The sequence below is a fragment of the Anabrus simplex genome, chromosome 1 (assembly GCF_040414725.1).
Source record: "Anabrus simplex isolate iqAnaSimp1 chromosome 1, ASM4041472v1, whole genome shotgun sequence".
In the NCBI taxonomy this organism is placed as follows: Eukaryota; Metazoa; Arthropoda; class Insecta; order Orthoptera; family Tettigoniidae; genus Anabrus; species Anabrus simplex.
This window is the reverse complement of record NC_090265.1, coordinates 55581703-55602273: the sequence shown is the minus strand read 5'-3', so window position 1 is coordinate 55602273 and position 20571 is coordinate 55581703. Positions and strand designations below refer to the sequence as shown.

Here is a 20571-nt window from a genome sequence, read left to right as displayed (position 1 = left end):
CCAAGGCCCTTCAAGGGCTGTAGTGCCATGGGGTTTGGTTTGGTGAATGAAGGCAGTAGACTGTAATGATATTAATAATCTTCAGTACAAAAGATTGGTGTTATCATCATGTTTAGAATGGGTATTATTCTTGAAATAATTCCCCTAATTACGTAAACTGATTAAAGATTGAGTGGTTTATAAACATAGGTTTAATCAGGAGTTTAAAATAGTACATTATGCAACAAGCCTATAAAGGCAATAATTAAGACACAAGTATGTTTATAAAACTCGCTTTGCTTGTTTTATAATTTCCACATGAGTGTCTTAATTACCATTATAGGCGAGTTGTACATGACTGTTTATGCTCGACGATAATTATAACTCTATTTTTTAAATATTCATAAATTTCTGTTGAGATGTCACTTGAGTTTACTGAACAGAGCGCAGAGTGCATGTGCTGGGTTATTGATTTTCCGTGAGTGGATCAGACCTTGACGATGTCATATGTTTCGAAAGCTGTGATAGAAGGTTATCATAACCTAGCTTTATTTCAAGTATAAATTTTTTATTGTACAGGTGGTGAAGTGAATTTGCGGGAATGCGCTGTAGGCTATGGTTGTGGAATATTGGAAGTAGAAGGTGCACTGATGTTAATATGTGTGTCCGACATGTTTCATTTTGCTATCTTTACCCAATTATTCAGTTTTCTGGTATATACGAAGGCCATCCGGAAAGTGGTACCTGTTTTGCGCAATAAAGACAGAGGAGTAAATATTAACAAATATACACATTTTTGTTGGAAAGAGCATACTTTACACTACTTCTCCACATAATCTCCAAGCAAATTTAGGCATTTGTCATAACATGGGACGAGTTTTTGTCTTCCAGCGTCATAGTCCTCCACCGCCAGCATATTGAGATATGCAGTCACGGCTCGTTTAAGTTCTTTATCGCTGTCAAATCTTTTTCCTGCCAGAAAGTCTTTAAGCTTTGTAAAGAGATGAAAATCCGAAGGGGCCAAGTCCGGACTATACGGGGGATGGTCGAAGGTTTCCCACTTGAATTGCTGCAAAAGTTCTTGTGTTATTGCAGCTGCATGAGGCCTGGCATTGTCGTGAAGGAGAATGATGCCTGTAGACAATAGACCTTGCCATCAATTTTGTATTGCCCGCCGTAATTTCTTTAATGTTTCACAATACGCATTAGCATTAATTGTGTCTCCACGGGCCATAAAATCAATGAGCAGTACACCTCGGCGATCCCAGAAAACTGTTGCCATGAGTTTTCTGGTGGACAGAACTGTCTTGATTTTTTTGGTTTGGTTGGTGAATGAGCATGATGCCACTCCATTGACTGTCGTTTACTCTCAGGTGATCCATAACAAGCCCATGTTTCATCCCCAGTAATGTTGCGAGCCAGGAAAGAGTCTCCTTCATCGGAATAACGTCCCACAAACGTCAGTGCTGCAGCCATACGCTTGGTTTTGTGCTCCTCTGTAAGCATGCGAGGGACCCACCTTGCACAGATTTTTGAATAATGCAGATGGTCTTTGATAATTTCATGAACAATTGTTCGAGACACATTAGGAAACTGTTCACAGAGTTCATCAATTGTAACGCGCCGATCGTTCCTCATGCATTTGTCTACTGAGCTCAGCAGTTGGTCTGTAATGACAGATGGTCTCCCCGAACGCTCCCCGTCGTGTGTATTCACCCTCCCCTGGTTGAAGTTGCGACACCAGCGCCGAACAGACGACTCGTCCATCACATTTTCTCCATACACCTCCGTTAATTGGCAATGAATATCACAAGGTCGAACATTTCGTGCATTAAGAAATTTAATCACGGCCCTCACTTCACACCTGGCGGAGTTCTCAATTCATCTGGCGCTGAGAGGCACTGACGGGTACTACTTTCCGGATGGCCCTAGTAATATTTATATTTCGGCATCGTCGAGCATAAAAAATGTTAAGTAACCACAGGTAATATTCATATGAGGGAAGGAGAAATAGAATGCCCACAGCTTACCAAAGGACATTTTGAACTACGGAATTTCCCAACAATTGCGATCTCTCAAAGGTGAGGTTATGCTAGGAAAAACTAAGGGTTTACCAGAATACAATAGTATGAGTAATTTTAAACTTTATGATATTGTTTATGTATATATGTTTATGAGGCCTTCTTAGTGGTCTCTTTGCTGTTAGTTTCTCTGTAAATACTTTCTTTGGATCTTGGTCTTCTCCCATTCACATCACGTTTCTATACCATTTCAGCTTGCTTGTTTCTATCTTGTCCTGTAGTTTTGAATCTCCAATGGATTTTCTAACCTCTTCATTTCTGATTCCATCTTTTCTTGTCTTCCCTACAACACCTGTATGGAATTTCATCTCAGCTGTCTGAACTCTACTCTTATCTCATTTGGTTGTTGTCCATGAACCTGCTGCATATGCCAGTAACGATACATAACAGGTCGAATACAGAACTTGCATTTCCTTGGAATTTCTTGGTTCCACACTTTGTCAGATGCCATTTGCTTTTTGTACTCTCTTCCCAAACTCCTCAGTTTCGCATTGTTGGAATGTTATGCATGGGCATGGAACATGGTGTAGTGATCTATTTTGTATATGAGGTAATGAAGATGTGCATTGATGAGTTCTATTAACAGTTCTATGCAAAAAAAAGTAGAGATCTATGTACACTGCAGACATTCACTTAGGCCCAAGATGGTGTAGTATGACAGAATTTCTTTGGTACAAAATTATCTCATGTCAGGATTAGGGGCTTTCACCATTGTTTGCAAAGAAATGGAATAGGTATGCAGTTAATTTTATTGATGTTCATCAGAGCAGCTGATGACCAAATAGGGAACTAATTAATCTACAAAATACCGTAAATAGCTTGATTGATTATTGAAATCATTTTTTACCCTTTTAAACAAATGTCAATATTATGATTGTAGCCGCCAGTTTTGTACAGAAACTGAATCACAGGGATATAACTTTTCATTTCTAAAATCTCATATGCATTGGGCAGAATTTGTCCCACAGCTACTGTGGTGAGAATGAGATGACGTAACTCACTTATCACGTCCCATTTAATGTAGCTTAGTATCCTCAAATTCCAATTTTCCTTTTTGAAGAGAAGGATCTAACTTATAAAACAATGTTTTCTAAATTCTTAAATGTTCTTCTTTGGATCTTTCACATATTATAATTCAATAAACTATCAGACATCAAGAATCAACAAGATGAACTTGGCATATAAACTAACTATGCCATAAGAAGAAGATCTCAATCAACGCAAAACTCAGACATTACCAGACAATGATCTGCCTGGAGTCTTTATATGCAGCTGAATGTTTGAACCTGATAAAAATAAGATTGGTCAAGAAGTTCGAACTAGGGGAGAGAAAGATTTTGAGGAAGATACTGGGACCCTGGGACAGTAGTATACAAGTAATATCCCATTAGAATTTAGTGTGCTTGGGAGTACTGGTGTAGTAGACGTATCCGTAGAAACTCTTACTAAAATACTGTTGTTGTAATTAGGATAGGCTTAATTGCAGTTTGGAATTGTGTAGTTCTTGTGTATTATTTTCGATATTCAATAATTAACAGCAGTTTTTATCCTGTTAGGGGTTGTAGGATAAAAAATAGAGCACGACTAAGTAGTATTGTAGTGTAGTCGTATATTAATTACCTTATTGTTGTGTATTATCCCAGACAATTTATCCCTCCGTTCATTTATTTTTTGCAAAGATGTTATTTTATATTTCATTTCCTTTTTTTCCGTAAAGAATGGCTAAGGGGCACGAGTGTACGAACTGTGGGTGTGGCGAGGCATTGAGGGGTATGAGGGAGGAGTTGGACAATTTGAGGGAAATAATTAGGATTCTCACAGAAGACGGGAAGGAAGATAGGACTAACTCAAACAATGTACAGGGTACAGTAGGTGTACAAGAGGGAGGAGAAGGAAAGGGGGGAGTTGTAGAAGACAGGTGGTCTAATGTTCTAAGGGGAAGGAGATTGCAGGCTAAGGGCTCTATTCAGGATCAGAATTCAGGACAGGTGTCTGTGCGAAATCGGTACGAGTCACTCCAGGTAGAACAACAGAGGGAAGATGAGGGACAGGGAACTGTTGCTGAGATGTGTGGAAGTAGGAGGAAGGGAAAAGGTAGGAAAGGGAAATGTAGAGTAAAGGATAAGAAAAGACAGGTGGAACAGGGTCATGGGAAGGAGAAAAAGGAGGAGGAAGTAGCTTCTGCAGCTATCAGGAAAGATAGGGCTAATCAGGAGGGGATGGGTTCAAATGAGGTGGGTAGGGTTGAGGCTCTGGTCATGGGGGATTCCATCGTTAGACACATGGGGAAAGTGTGTAGAGGAAAGGGAACCAGGGTAGAATGTTATCCAGGAATTAGGTTGAGGCAGATGTTGAGGAAAGTAGAAGAGAGGGAGGAGGGGAAGGAGAAGATGGTAGTGTTACACACCAACAACGTAAGGCAAGCTGATATAAGTACCAACATAGTTGGAGATGTGTGGGATCTGGTAAATGCAGCACGAGAAAGCGGAGATTGTTATTAGTGGAGTACTGTGTAGGAGGGATACTGACTGGAGGGTGATTGGGGATTTAAATGGGTATGTGGGAAACTGGGAGTGAAATTTCTAGATCCTAATGGGTGGATAGGAGATAGGGATCTGCGCTCGGACGGCCTTCATTTAAACCGCAGTGGTACGTATAAGTTAGGAAATTTGTTTGGAAGGGTAATAGGGAGGTACATTCAGGGAAACGGGATGGCCTAGGGAGCGGTGATAAGGGAACAGGGAACTGGAAATCAAGTAGGGATGACATAAAATTGTTAGTGTTGAACTGTAGAAGTATTGTAAAGAAAGGAATAGAATTAAGTAATTTAATAGATATATATTTACCAGATATTGTAATAGGAGTTGAATCATGGCTGAGAAATGATATAATGGACGCAGAAATTTTCTCACGGCACTGGAGTGTGTATCGTAGAGATAGGATAGGAAGGGAGGGAGGGGGAGTGTTCATTCTGGTAAAAGAAGAATTTGTAAGCTACGAAAAAGTTAAAGATGAAACACATGAAATTCTAGGTGTAAGGCTCATTTCTAAAGATAATAGGCAACTTGATATATTTGGAGTGTACAGATCGGGAAAGGGTAGCACTGATGCGGATTCGTAATTATTTGATAGGATAGTCAGCTATGTGGGAAACGACATGGAAAGAAATGTGATTGTAGCGGGAGATCTGAATTTGCCAGATGTCAATTGGGAAGGAAATGCGAACGACAGGAAGCATGACCAACAAATGGCAAATAAGTAAATATGGGAAGGACAGCTGATCCAGAAAGTGATGGAACCAACCAGGGGGAAAAATATCCTGGATGTGGTGCTGATAAAACCAGATGAGCTCTATAGGGAAACTGAAGTAATAGATGGTATTAGTGATCATGAAGCTGTTTTTGTGGTAGTTAAAAATAAATGTGATAGAAAGGAAGGTCTTAAAAGTAGGACTGTTAGGCAGTACCATATGGCTGATAAAGCAGGTATGAGGCAGTTTCTAAAAAGTAACTATGATCGGTGGAAAACGGTAAATAAAAATGTAAACAGACTCTGGGATGGGTTTAAAGAAATTGTTGAGGAATGCGAAAACAGGTTTGTACCTTTAAGGGTGGTAAGGAATGGTAAAGACCCACCTTATTATAATAGAGAAATAAAGAGACTAAGAAGGAGGTGCAGACTGGAAAGAAATAGAGTTAGAAATGGTTGTGGAAGTAAGGAGAAATTGAAGGAACTTACTAGAAAATTGAATCTAGCAAAGAAGGCAGCTAAGGATAACATGATGGCAAGCATAATTGGCAGTCATACAAATTTTAGTGAAAAATGGAAGGGTATGTATAGGTATTTCAAGGCAGAAACAGGTTCCAAGAAGGACATTCCAGGAATAATTAATGAACAAGGGGAGTGTGTATGTGAGGATCTTCAAAAGGCAGAAGTATTCAGTCAGCAGTATGTAAAGATTGTTGGTTACAAGGATAATGTCGAGATAGAGGAAGAGACTAAGGCCAAAGAAGTAATAAAATTTACATATGATAACAATGACATTTACAATAAGATACAAAAGTTGAAAACTAGAAAAGCGGCTGGAATTGATCAGATTTCTGGGGATATACTAAAGACAATGGGTTGGGATATAGTACCATATCTGAAGTACTTATTTGATTATTCTTTGGCCAAAGGAGCTATACCAGATGAATGGAGAGTTGCTATAGTAGCCCCTGTGTATAAAGGAAAGGGTGATAGACATAAAGCTGAAAATTACAGGCCAGTAAGTTTGACATGCATTGTATGTAAGCTTTGGGAAGGCATTCTTTCTGATTTATTAGACATGTTTGTGAAATTAATAACTGGTTCGATAGAAGGCAATTCGGTTTTAGGAAAGGTTATTCCACTGAAGCTCAAGTTGTAGTCTTCCAGCAAGATATAGCAGATATCTTGGATTCTGGAGGTCAAATGGACTGTATCGCGATTGACCTGTCTAAAGCATTTGATAGGGTGGATCATGGGAGACTACTGGCAAAAATGAGTGCAATTGGACTAGACAAAAGAGTGACTGAATGGGTTGCTATATTTCTAGAAAATAGATCTCAGACAGTTAGAGTAGGTGAAGCTTTATCTGACCCTGTAATAATTAAGAGGGGAATTCCTCAAGGCAGTATTATCGGATGTTTATGTTTTTTTATATATATAAATGATATGAGTATAGGAGTGGAATCGGAGGTAAGGCTTTTTGCGGATGATGTTATTCTCTATAGAGTGATAAATAAGTTACAAGATTGTGAGCAACTGCAACGTGACCTCGAAAATGTTGTGAGATGGACAGCAGGCAATGGTATGTTGATAAACGGGGTTAAAAGTCAAGTTGTGAGTTTCACAAATAGGAAAAGTCCTCTCAGTTTTAATTACTGTGTTGATGGGGTGAAAGTTCCTTTTGGGGATCATTGTAAGTATCTAGGTGTTAATATAAGGAAAGATCTTCATTGGGGTAATCACATAAATGGGATTGTAAATAAAGGTTACAGATCTCTGCACATGGTTATGAGGGTGTTTAGGGGTTGTAGTAAGGACGTAAAGGAGAGGGCATATAAGTCTCTGGTATGACCCCAACTAGAGTATGGTTCCAGTGTATGTGACCCTCACCAGGATTACCTGATTCAGGAACTGAAAAAAATCCAAAGAAAAGCAGCTCGATTTGTTCTGGGTGATTTCCGACAAAAGAGTAGCATTATGAAAATGTTGCAATGTTTGGGTTGGGAAGAATTGAGAGAAAGAAGAAGAGCTGCTAGACTAAGTGGTATGTTCCGAGCTGTCAGCAGAGAGATGGCGTGGAATGACATTAGTAGACGAATAAGTTTGAATGGCGTTTATAAAAGTAGGAAAGATCACAATATGAAGATAAAGTTGGAATTCAAGAGGACAAACCGGGGCAAATATTCATTTATAGGAAGGGGAGTTAGGGATTGGAATAACTTACCAAGGGAGACGTTCAATAAATTTCCAATTTCTTTGAAATCATTTAGGAAAAGGCTAGGAAAGCAACAGAAAGGGAATCTGACACCTGGGCGGCTGCCCTAAATGCAGATCAGTATTGATTGATTGATTGATTGATTGACTAAAGAACAGAGGATGTATCATACGACACAGATAAGTCTTATTGCGATGATGGGACAGGAAAGGGCTAGGAGTGGGAAGGAAGCGGCCGTGGTCTTAATTAAGGTACAGCCCCAGCATTTGCCTGGTGTGAAAATGGGAAACCACGGAAAACAATTTTCAGGGCTGCCGACAGTGGGGTTCGAACCTACTGTCTCCTGAATACTGGATACTGGCGGCACTTAAGCGACTACAGCTATCGAGCTCGGTGATGTATCATACAGAAAGAAAGGAAATCAAGATGGAAAAGATCTCAAATACCATCCAGAAGAGGAGAACCATGTTCTTTGGACATATCTACAAAATGAACCCAGGAAAACCGACCAATTGGATAATAAGAAATTTTGACATCAGGAAAACTACGGTGCAGTGGTATCAGGAGGGGAAGAAGGACCTGGAAGAAATGGGAATACAAGGAATGGAAATCAGCAACAGGGATGCTTACAAGTGGAAGATCAAGGCCATCTTGAGGTTCCAAGAAAAAGTTAGATCCCGTATCCAAGTGCCGTGGACAGAAAAAAGGAGGAGATTGCAGAGTGAAAGGATGAAGGAGAAGTGGACGAGATTTAAACCCAGAAACAAATGAAGCTGAATTCAAATTAATGTGGTCCATAGTCAACCAAAACAGAAGAAGAAGGAGAAGAAGGAAGGAAGAAAGAAAGAAAGAAAGAAAGAAAGAAAGAAAGAAAGAAACTATCAGAGACAGAGTGTCCTTTTTGTCCTTAAGGGCTATTATACCCAGATAATTTTGTGAAAGAATTATTATTTGGACAGTTTCATAATAATTGAAATGCACTGCAGGTTGATATTATCCAGTGCATGCATTTCTTATTGAATAGAAATGCTGCTCATGTTGTTGTTTGAGTTATCAGTCCATAGACTAGTTTGATGCAGCTCTCCATGCCATTCTATGCCGTGCTATTTTCATTTCTACGTAACTATTACTTCCTACATCTGCTCTAATCTGCTTGTCATATTCATACCTTGGTCTACCCCTACTGTTCTTAATACCTACAATTCCTTCAAAAACTAAATGAATAAGTCCTGGATGTCTTAAGATGTGTCCTATCATTCTATCTCTTCTTCTCGTCAAATTTAGCCAAATCGATCTCCTCTCACCAATTCGATTCAGTATCGTGATTCGATATATTCATCTCACCTTCAGCATTCTTCTGTAACACCACATTTCAAAAGCTTCTATTCTCTTTCTTTCTGAGCTAGTTATCGTCCATGTTTCACTTCCATACAATGCCACGCTCCAGATGAAACTCTTCAGAAACATCTTTCTCTTTCTAATTCCTATATCAATGTTTGAAGTGAGCAAATTTCTTTTCTTAAGAAACCTCTTCCTTGCTTGTGCTAGTCTGCATTTTATGTCCTTACTTCTGCTACGTTAGTTATTTTACTATCCAAATAACAATATTCATCTACTTCCTTTAAGACTTCATTTCCTAGTCTAATATTTCCTGCATCACCTGCCTTCGTTTGACTGCACTCCATTACTTTTGTTTTGGACTTATTTATTTTCATCTTGTTCTCCTTACCCAAAACATTTTCCATACCATTCAGCGGCTTCTTGAGATCTTCTGCAATCTCAGATAAAATAACAATATCATTGACAAATCTCAAGGTCTTGATTTCCTCTCCTTGGATTCTGATTCCCTTTCCAAATTCCACTTTGATTTCCTGTACTGCCTGTTCTTTGTAAACATTGAAAAGATGGGGGGACAAACTACAGCCTTGCCTCACTCCTTTCTGGATTATTGCTTCTTTTTCAAAGCCCTCGATTCTTATCACTGCAGACTGATTTTTATTGTACAGATTGTAGATAATTCTTCGTTATCGGTATCTGATCCCAATCACCTTCAGAATCTTAAATAGCTCGGTCCAATCAACATTATCGAATGCCTCTTCTAGATCTACAAATGCCATGTACGTGGGCTTGTCCTTCTTAATTTGATCCTCTAAGATCAGACGTAAAGTCAGGATTGCTTCACGTGTTCCTACATTTCTTCTGAAGCCAAATTGATCTTCTCCCAACTCAGCTTCAGCTTGTCTTTCCATTCTTCTGTAAATAATACATGTTAAAATTTTGCAGGCATGAGATACTAAACTAATGGTGCCGTAGTTTTCACAATTGTCAGCACAGGCTTTCTTGGGAATAGGTATAACAACATTCTGCCAAAAATCGGACGGCACTTTCGCCTGTCTCATACATCTTACACACTAAATGAAATAACCTTGCCATGCCAGTTTCTTCAAAGGCTGTCAGTAATTCAGAGGGAATGTTATAAATTCCAGGTGCCTTGTTCCTATTGGGTCTTCCATTTCATCAGCATCAACACCCTCAAATTAAAGACTTCCACTTCTGGAGTGGCACATGGCCCAGAGATCCATTAAGCCTACAAAAAAAAAAAAAAAAAAAGTACCAGGTTAATTCTTGGGGGAAAAGATGGCCAGGCATAGAGCTAATCACTCTATCCTGCTCTGTGCCAAGGTTACGAATAGTGGAAGCCTTTAAGTTCTGTTTTACCAGGGGCCTTCATCACCTGGATGGTGATGGCTTTGCTTTGAATATCACATTCATACCAAGCCATGGATATGGTCAGTGGTGGTGATTAGAAATTAGAAGTGGGGAGGCAAAAACATTTATAGACAACAAAAAGTACCCAGGTTTGTTAATAATTAACTCTCAAACGGACATGTGGCGTACTTTCTACACATGTAAGGAATAGCTGTTTTTATGTTACCACGGTTTATGAGCTAAATCACAGTTTAAATAAAAATAGAATAAACTTTCATTATATGAGTCAAATCACTGTTTAATTAATCAATACCAGTAATAAAATAAACTTTCATTATATCACTATGTTGCCATAGCTGATGGCTGACTTATGTTCATCTGGCCCAATGCTTTTTGCAAGCACACACTGCAAATAATAATACTTTATTAACGGAAATACCATTTTACATAACAGTAGAGAAGTATAGACAAAACACAGTAAAAAGAAAGTTCAATGGAGTATAAGTAGAAAAAATATGTACAGATATATCCACAGGATATATTACAAGTAAGCACAGGAAAGTAATACAAAAGTAATACAAAATACAGTAAAAAGAAAGTTCAATGGAGTATACGTAGAAAAATATGTACAGATATATACAAAGTCAATCAATCAATACTGATCTGCATTTAGGGCAGTCGCCCAGGTGGCAGATTCCCTATCTGTTGCTTTCCTAGCCTTTTCCGAAATGATTTCAAAGAAATTGAAAATTTATTGAACATCTCCCTTGGTAAGTTATTCCAATCCCTAACTCCCCTTCCTATAAATGAATATTTGCCCCAGTTTGTCCTCTTGAATTCCAACTTTATCTTCATATTGTGATCTTTCCTACTTTTATAGACGCCATTCAAACCTATTCATCTACTAATGTCATTCCACGCCATCTCTCCGCTGACAGCTCGGAACATACCACTTAGTCGAGCAGCTCTTCTTCTTTCTCTCAATTCTTCCCAACCCAAACATTGCAACATTTTTGTAACGCTACTCTTTTGTCGGAAATCACCCAGAACAAATCGAGCTGCTTTTCTTTGGATTTTTTCCAGTTCTTCAATCAGGTAATCCTGGTGAGGGTCCCATACACTGGAACCATACTCTAGTTGGAGCCTTACCAGAGACACTATGCACTCTCCTTTACATCCTTACTACAACCCCTAAACACCCTCATAACCATGTGCAGAGATCGGTACCCTTTATTTACAATCCCATTTATGTGATTACCCCAGTGAAGATCTTTCCTTATATTAACACCTAGATACTTACAATGATCCCCAAAAGGAACTTTCACCCCATCAACACAGTAATTAAAACTGAGAGGACTTTTCCTATTTGTGAAACTCACAACCTGACTTTTAACCCCGTTTATCAACATACCATTGCCTGCTGTCCATCTCACAATATTTTCGAGGTCACGTTGCAGTTGCTCACAATCTTGTAACTTATTTATCACTCTATAGAGAATAACATCATCCGCAAAAAGCCTTACCTCCGATTCCACTCCTTTACTCATATCATTTATATATATAAGAAAACATAAAGGTCCGATAACACTGCCCTGAGGAACTCCCCTCTCAACTATTACAGGGTCAGATAAAGCTTCACCTACTCTAACTGTCTGAGATCTATTTTCTAGAAATATAGCAACCCATTCAGTCATTCTTTTGTCTAGTCCAATTGCACTCATTTTTGCCAGTAGTCTCCCATGATCCACCCTATCAAATGCTTTAGACATGTCAATCGCGATACAGTCCATTTGACCTCCAGAATCCAAGATATCTGCTATATCTTGCTGGAAGACTACAACTTGAGCTTCAGTGGAATAACCTTTCCTAAAACCGAATTGCCTTCTATCGAACCAGTTATTAATTTCACAAACATGTCTAATATAATCAGAAAGAATGCCTTCCCAAAGCTTACATACAATGCATGTCAAACTTACTGGCCTGTAATTTTCAGCTTTATGTCTATCACCCTTTCCTTTATACACAGGGGCTACTATAGCAACTCTCCATTCATCTGGTATAGCTCCTTTGGCCAAAGAATAATCAAATAAGTACTTCAGATATGGTACTATATCCCAACCCATTGTCTTTAGTATATCCCCAGAAATCTGACCATTCCAGCCGCTTTTCTAGTTTTCAATTTTTGTATCTTATTGTAAATGTCATTGTTATCATATGTAAATTTTATTACTTCTTTGGCCTTAGTCTCTTCCTCTATCTCGACATTATCCTTGTAACCAACAATCTTTACATACTGCTGACAGAATACTTCTGCCTTTTGAAGATCCTCACATACACACTCCCCTTGTTCATTAATTATTCCTGGAATGTCCTTCTTGGAACCTGTTTCTGCCTTAAAATACCTATACATACCCTTCCATTTTTCACTAAAATTTGTATGACTGCCAATTATGCTTGCCATCATGTTATCCTTAGCTGCCTTCTTTGCTAGATTCAATTTTCTAGTAAGTTCCTTCAATTTCTCCTTACTTCCACAGCCATTTCTAACTCTATTTCTTTCCAGTCTGCACCTCCTTCTTAGTCTCTTTATTTCTCTATTATAATAAGGTGGGTCTTTACCATTACTTACCACCCTTAAAGGTACAAACCTGTTTTCGCATTCCTCAACAATTTCTTTAAACCCATCCCAGAGTCTGTTTACATTTTTATTTACCGTTTTCCACCGATTATAGTTACTTTTTAGAAACTGCCTCATACCTGCTTTATCAGCCATATGGTACTGCCTAACAGTCCTACTTTTAAGACCTTCCTTTCTATCACATTTATTTTTAACTACCACAAAAACAGCTTCATGATCACTAATACCATCTATTACTTCAGTTTCCCTATAGAGCTCATCTGGTTTTATCAGCACCACATCCAGGATATTTTTCCCCCTGGTTGGTTCCATCACTTTCTGGATCAGCTGTCCTTCCCATATTTACTTATTTGCCATTTGTTGGTCATGCTTCCTGTCGTTCGCATTTCCTTCCCAATTGACATCTGGCAAATTCAGATCTCCTGCTACAATCACATTTCTTTCCATGTCGTTTCCCACATAGCTGACTATCCTATCAAATAATTCCGAATCTGCATCAGTGCTACTCTTTCCCGATCTGTACACTCCAAATATATCAAGTTGCCTATTATCTTTAGAAATGAGCCTTACACCTAGAATTTCATGTGTCTCATCTTTAACTTTTTCGTAGCTTACAAATTCTTCTTTCACCAGAATGAAAACTCCCCCTCCCACCTTTCCTATCCTATCTGTACGATACACACTCCAGTGCCGTGAGAAAATTTCTGCGACCATTATATCATTTCTCAGCCATGATTCAACTCCTATTACAATATCTGGTAAATATATATCTATTAAATTTCTTAATTCTCCTTTCTTTACAATACTTCTACAGTTCAACACTAACAATTTTATGTCATCCCTACTTGATTTCCAGTTCCCTGTTCCCTTATCACCGCTCCCTAGGCCATCCCGTTTCCCTGAATGTACCTCCCTATTACCCTTCCAAACAAATTTCCTAACTTATACGTACCACTGCGGTTTAAATGAAGGCCGTCCGAGCGCAGATCCCTATCTCCTATCCACCCATTAGGATCTAGAAATTTCACTCCCAGTTTCCCACATACCCATTTAAATCCCCAATCACCCTCCAATCAGTATCCCTCCTACACAGTACTCCACTAATAACAATCTCCGCTTTCTCGTGCTGCATTTACCAGATCCCACACATCTCCAACTATGTTGGTACTTATATCAGCTTGCCTTACGTTGTTGGTGTGTAACACTACCATCTTCTCCTTCCCCTCCTCCCTCTCTTCTACTTTCCTCAACATCTGTCTCAACCTAATTCCTGGATAACATTCTACCCTGGTTCCCTTTCCTCTACACACTTTCCCCATGTGTCTAACGATGGAATCCCCCATGACCAGAGCCTCAACACTACCCACCTCATTTGAACCCATCCCCTCCTGATTAGCCCTATCTTTCCTGATAGCTGCAGAAGCTACTTTCTCCTCCTTTTTCTCCTTCCCATGACCCTGTTCCACCTGTCTTTTCTTATCCTTTACTCTACATTTCCCTTTCCTACCTTTTCCCTTCCTCCTACTTCCACACATCTCAGCAACAGTTCCCTGTCCCTCATCTTCCCTCTGTTGTTCTACCTGGAGTGACTCGTACCGATTTCGCACAGACACCTGTCCTGAATTCTGATCCTGAATAGAGCCCTTGGCCTGCAATCTCCTTCCCCTTAGAACATTAGACCACCTGTCTTCTACAACTCCTCCCTTTCCTTCCCCTCCCTCTTGTACACCTACTGTAACCTGTACATTGTTTGAGTTAGTCCTATCTTCCTTCCTGTCTTCTGTGAGAATCCTAATTATCTCCCTCAAACTTTCCAACTCTTCCCTCATACCCCTCAATGCCTCACCACACCCACAATAAGTACACTCGCGCTCCTTAGCCATTCTTTATGGGGGGAAAATTTTAAATTAAAAAATAGAATAACTTATTTGCAAAAAAATAAATGAACGGAGGGATATATTGTCTGGGATAGTACACAACAATAAGGTAATTAATATACGACTACACTACAATACTACTTAGTCGTGCTGTATTTTTTTATCCTACAACCCCTAACAGGATAAAAGCTGCTGTTAATTACTGAATATCGAAAGTAATACACAAGAACTACACAATTCCAAACTGCAATTAAGCCTATCCTAATTTCAACAATATTTTATTAAGAGTTTCTACGAATACCTCTACCACACCAGTACTACACAAATATTTTACAATAATAAAATAAGCACACTAAATTCTAATAGGATATTACTCGTATACTACTGTACAGTACACTACAGTAATTTTTAAACTACTTTCAGACGTATCCTAATTACGATACCGGTACCATACCGTATGTCACTACTAAGCACAACAGAAATGAAATTTCAAGAACTACCGTACTGTACTCAAAGATTACCAACGAAGCTAAATGCTTAGACAAATTATTATTAGTATTACGGTCTAATAGATATACACGAAAGATAACACACGAATATAGCAGGCAAGATACGGCACTATCTAAATGTACTGTATCTATACTACAATGTATCTACACTACACTACACTGCGTTTTAAGTATCAAAAGGATTGCCGTACACGAAGAAAAACATGAATATAACTGGCAAGATACTATCTAAAATATTATACCTTATCTTCACTACAATTCTACTGAAATGTGGTTATGTGATTATTACAGCTGGTGGATTACTATTATTGTCCCTACTCCACGGGACGGAGAAAAAAAAGTGTCCTTAATTAGGCCTACTGAAAAATACGAGGTTGTCTACAATAATTTCTCAAATATTTCTATCAAAACTACTACTACTACTACTCCAGGGACTTGAACTGCAATTACTGGGATATATGAACTTTATTATTAATAGCTAACCGCTCATAAATACTGAAAGATCGAGGGAGCGAAATATAAATTACAGATACTAACTACCTACTCAGAAGTACAAATGAATGGAATACAAGGTCAGCTGATTTTTATTTATATTTACTTGACTACACTACACCCTTTGTTCACGACTGTAGCCAACAATGCAATATTTGAATATGAGGAGCGACAATAATTAATAACAATACGACTGTTAACTATTACCGTGTAATCTCTCTAACTTCTTTTTAAATGGAAGTTTACAGGCGTATCGTGTTTTTTAATGTAGTAAATTATTACCTTCGCGATAGTTTGAACGTACATCTATACGAAATACCGGAGAAGTTGCTGCAGAAGTTACGATACTATTCCTTATGATAATCTGCCTTTGTAAGTACAACCAACGAACCTACAGATATTTACAAATATTTTTAAAGTTAATATTGTTACCTAAAGTATTACCTAAACCTAAATTCGAAACAAGGTGCACCTAGCTAGCCTACTTAACCTAGAAAACGTAATTTACTGAAGACCAACTGAATTACTTGTTACAAAATTTAAATAATTATTACTACTCCCAATTTCTACCAACAAGCACTAAACACCACTATATAAACAGCACTAAATGAATCAGATATACACAAAATTAAGCTATTTCAATAGGTTTTCAATACTTTATCACTACAATAATGCAAGAGCTCTCTCAACAGCCAACCGTTCTCAAGCGCATCCAACAAGCAAGCACAGGAAAGTAATAGTCAATTCTGGAGATTATGTAAATGAGTTCTAAATTTTGACAATGAGCAGTTAAATATATCAATATCCACTTTGTTTAGAGATCTTGACATTCGTTCAATTGGCCCATTGAATGCATAGTTAGTTCTATGCCAATTTGTAGACAATGTATTCTTGAACCTTGTGCGTCTGACTGGTACATGTACGTTAATTTTTGCAAGGAGTTGTGGACAATTCACCAAGGAATGAAGCAATAAATGAAGAGTGTATCCAGTAATTCACGGCGTTGTGACAGGCTATGCAGATTTAAGGACTGTTGTAGGGATGTATAATCAACATTATCATACGAGAATCCTGCTCTAAAAGAATATAGACGAAATTTATGTTGTACTGAATCTAATCTATGGATAGAGGTCTGATGAGAAGGGTTCCAAACAGGTGTACAGTATTCTAGTATAGGGCGTACCATAGATACATACAGCAATCAATAGGTAGCTACGTTTGAAAATTCCCTAGAATATCTAGTCATGCAACCCAATCTTTGAAATGCTTTCTTACAAATATTTTCAATATGTTCATTAAATGATAGGTTATAACTGAATAAAACACCAAGGTCATTAACTTGTGAAACAGGAGTTAGAATGTTGTTATTACTAAATTTGTACGGAAATGATATTTTCTTCTTGTTTTTAAAAAACGATATTATTTTATATTTCTCATGATTAAGTTTCAACCCATTTTGAATACAGTACTTTTCCAGATGATGTAAATCTTCTTGAAGTTTTAAACAATCAAGTGGACAATTAATTTGCATAAAAATTTTTGCATCGTCGGCAAACAAAAGCAATTTAGAATTCTTAAGTATATTTTTAATGTCATTTATGTAGAGAGTAAAACGTAAGGGCGCAAGGTGAGACCCTTGAGGAACTCCACTGGTAACAATAATAGGCGCAGAAAAATGATTCCTTATTTTAACAATCTGCAGGCGATTTTTAAGATATGATTCAAACCATGAGAGGAGAGGCCCATTAATTCCGTAGCCCATTAGTTTTTGCAGCAAAATATCGTGATCGACAGTGTCAAAAGCTTTTGAGAAGTCTGTATAAATGCAGTCCACTTGGGAGTGGTTCTCTATTGCATCCAAGAGGAACTGATCAACACACTTTCATTACAATATAAAATGACATAGGCTATCAATAATGAGACAGTATCACTTATCACCAGTTTCTTTAGATCTGCAGAGTTAATTGTCTTGCCAATTTTTGAGGCCTGCTTGACACTTCTCACAAGTACGCATTGTTTTCATGTGCCCTTTATTACAAACAAAGCTATGGCATGAGTCACACCTTATTGTGGTAAAGGTATTTTTTTCTCATCCACATATCACACACTGTCTTCCCTTCTAGGTAGCAGACTCCTCAATTCCTTCAACCTGTGATTCTTTGCATTTCTCGAGGAAAGTTGTTAAGTTGGCAGAAAGTGAAGGAATTTCACCTCTTTGCACTAGCTTAGGCTGCATGAGGGAAATGCTATTGCAAGAAAATCCTTCTCTTCTTTTCTGGATTTGCTCATTTGCAAGAAAATTGATTTGAACATTGATTCTGTTATATCCATTAGAGTATAGAATACAACCAGTGGCCATCTTCCTGTCACATGTGCAACGGAATACACACCTCCCGGTTGAACAACTGTGTCGATTTCTCCCTTTGTTACACTGTAATCCAAAACTATCTCTAGTTTACCTGTAGCTTCATCAGCTGTTCCAGAATCATGAATAGTTAAAAGTAGTAAAGATGCCTTCTTTATTGTTTCAAAGTTGAGCCCTGGATCCTCGTTGAATAGCCACTCAACTCTGTTATCTGTCAGTTTTGATCTCGACCTGCATAGAGAACCCACTTGTTAGGTGTTATATTTTGCATCGCTGAAAAGGTAACAAAATAAAAGTGAAGGAAATATTCATTACATGACTGGGAGCATGGTGCACTTCATAAACTAAGATGACACACTCGCTGTTTATTTATTTTACTGCTGCTCACTTGGACATATGACAACACAACTTATCACTATGCTAGCTGACGTAGTAATGGAGGAGTGGGTATGAGCTCGCAAATTGTAAAACAACAATAGAATGATAAAAGGCAATGTTATTTGTTGTTGGCGCAATATGAATGAGATACAAGCAATTCTGAACAGAGACCTTGTCATTTTGAGTGAGTACTTTGATAAGTGGTGTTTGATACCTAGCATCAGCAAAATGGAAACCTGTCTCTTTCACCTTAATAACAGGCAGGCAAACATTACCCTGAATGTTTCCCTCGACAACTCTCCCCTACCACACAATTCTAACCCCAAGTACCTTGGAGTAACTCTTGATCGGACACTATCCTTCAGGAAACATTTTATGAATACAGCTGCTAAACTGAAGACCAGGAACAATATCACTCAGAAACTTGCAGGTTCTACGTGGGGAGCATCAGCATCCATTCTTAGGTTGTCAGCACTGGGACTGGTATACTCTACAGCCGAGTATTGTTCTTCTGTTTGGCTGAATAGCCCTTATGTTAAGAATATTGGTGTTGTTCTGAATCAGACGGTGTGCATTGTCAGCGGCGCAGTCAGATCTACTCCTCTTTTCTGGTTGCCAGTGTTGAGTCACATAACACCTCCAAGGATTCGCAGACAAAACAACCTAATTCGTGAGTTCAGGAAGGTAACAATGAACCCAAGTCTTCCCATTCATGAAGACATGGTTGTTAGGTATGGACATCTGAAGTCAAGATCTCTGCCCATTCAGACTGCAAGGGAACTCATCAATAGGAACTTTAACGGTTCTGATGAATGGCATTTGGAGTGGACCAACTCAGCTCCAGATGAATGGCAGACCCTCTTTAGTCACCAACACCCACCACCTGGTTTTACTCTCCCCAGAAGAACTTGGGTTCTTCTCAACAGAGTCCACACCAATCATGGACGATGTGGGTCATTGTTGCATATGTGGGGTATGCACTCCTCCCCTGAGTGCGACTGTGGTGAGAAGAAACAGACCATCCATCATATTGTCACCGAATGTCCTAGGAGGTCATACTCCGGTCAGCTGAAGGAGTTTGTGCGTGCTTCTGATGGGGTTGTACAATGGTTGGACAGCTTGGATTTAAGTTTATGAACTGTTTTAGAGATTGGTTGATTGTTTAAAGTGTTATATTGTTTGTTATATTTTTCAATATTTGTATGTAGAGTTATGTACTAGCCATAAGCTAAATAAATAATACTCGAGGGTTAAAGAAAATAAAGGAACAAATTAGCTGATATGGCAACAGGGCTTGTATAAATTGGTTTTTTTTAAATAATTCCTGCAATTCTTAGTTTCAAGCAGCTAAAATCAAAGTAAGGGGCAACTGCCCTCCTAATCACTGTCACTGGTTATGGTGGTGCAAAATTGTAACTCAGTCAATACAGTAGAAAGAATTAGGTGTTGATATAAATCATGCAAACTATTGATTGCAATTAATATAGGGAAATGGGGCTTTCAAGCTTGACTGATATACTGTGCTTGTTTATGATGTTGCAGTCCAGTGATAGTCCAGCACAGGGACTGCAGTACCCGTACACCACCCAGTACGATGTTGGGGACAAACCCACACCTCAACAATTTCAGCTTCGGAAGAGTAAGTTAATATTCATTCATTCATAATCTGAATATTATTGATGCCTTTGCTGGCGAGATGTAGTGTTTACAGTGCACTATGTCTTCTGGTATGGGCTACATCAAATTTGTTACTTTCATTGACCTGTCTCAGTCTCATCCTTGGCTTTGACAATATGAAAGTGACTGAGATATGAGTGATGCTAGTAATACCATTGCTTATGCAGCCAGTCCCTGTTATGAATGGTGTGAAAATATTGCTCATAGGGTCGGTTGGTGCATGCATTTCAGTGGGCTTGGCAGACTGATATGTAATAGCAACGACTGGCTCGGTGAGGAAAGCAATGGGAAACTACCTCATTTCTCATTTCCCTAGTACACGTCTTCAGTGATGCTTAGGCTATTTATGACAGCTGTTGGCGGAGCTGCAGAGGATCAAACCAGCCTTCGGGCTGAATACCC

General features: G+C 38.6%; 1 protein-coding gene across 4 annotated transcripts in view; it reads left to right on the top strand.

Annotated features, from left to right (window-relative positions):
• The window catches only part of LOC136860994 (endoplasmic reticulum aminopeptidase 1), a 188147-nt gene that overhangs the window by 86394 nt on the left and 81182 nt on the right, over nucleotides 1-20571 (top strand). For all 4 annotated transcript variants that reach the window (XM_067138794.2, XM_067138792.2, XM_067138795.2 and 1 more), the window contains one exon: nucleotides 20035-20131. In XM_067138794.2, the coding sequence (XP_066994895.2) occupies nucleotides 20035-20131 (97 nt within the window). The remainder of the gene's footprint in view (nucleotides 1-20034; nucleotides 20132-20571) is intronic.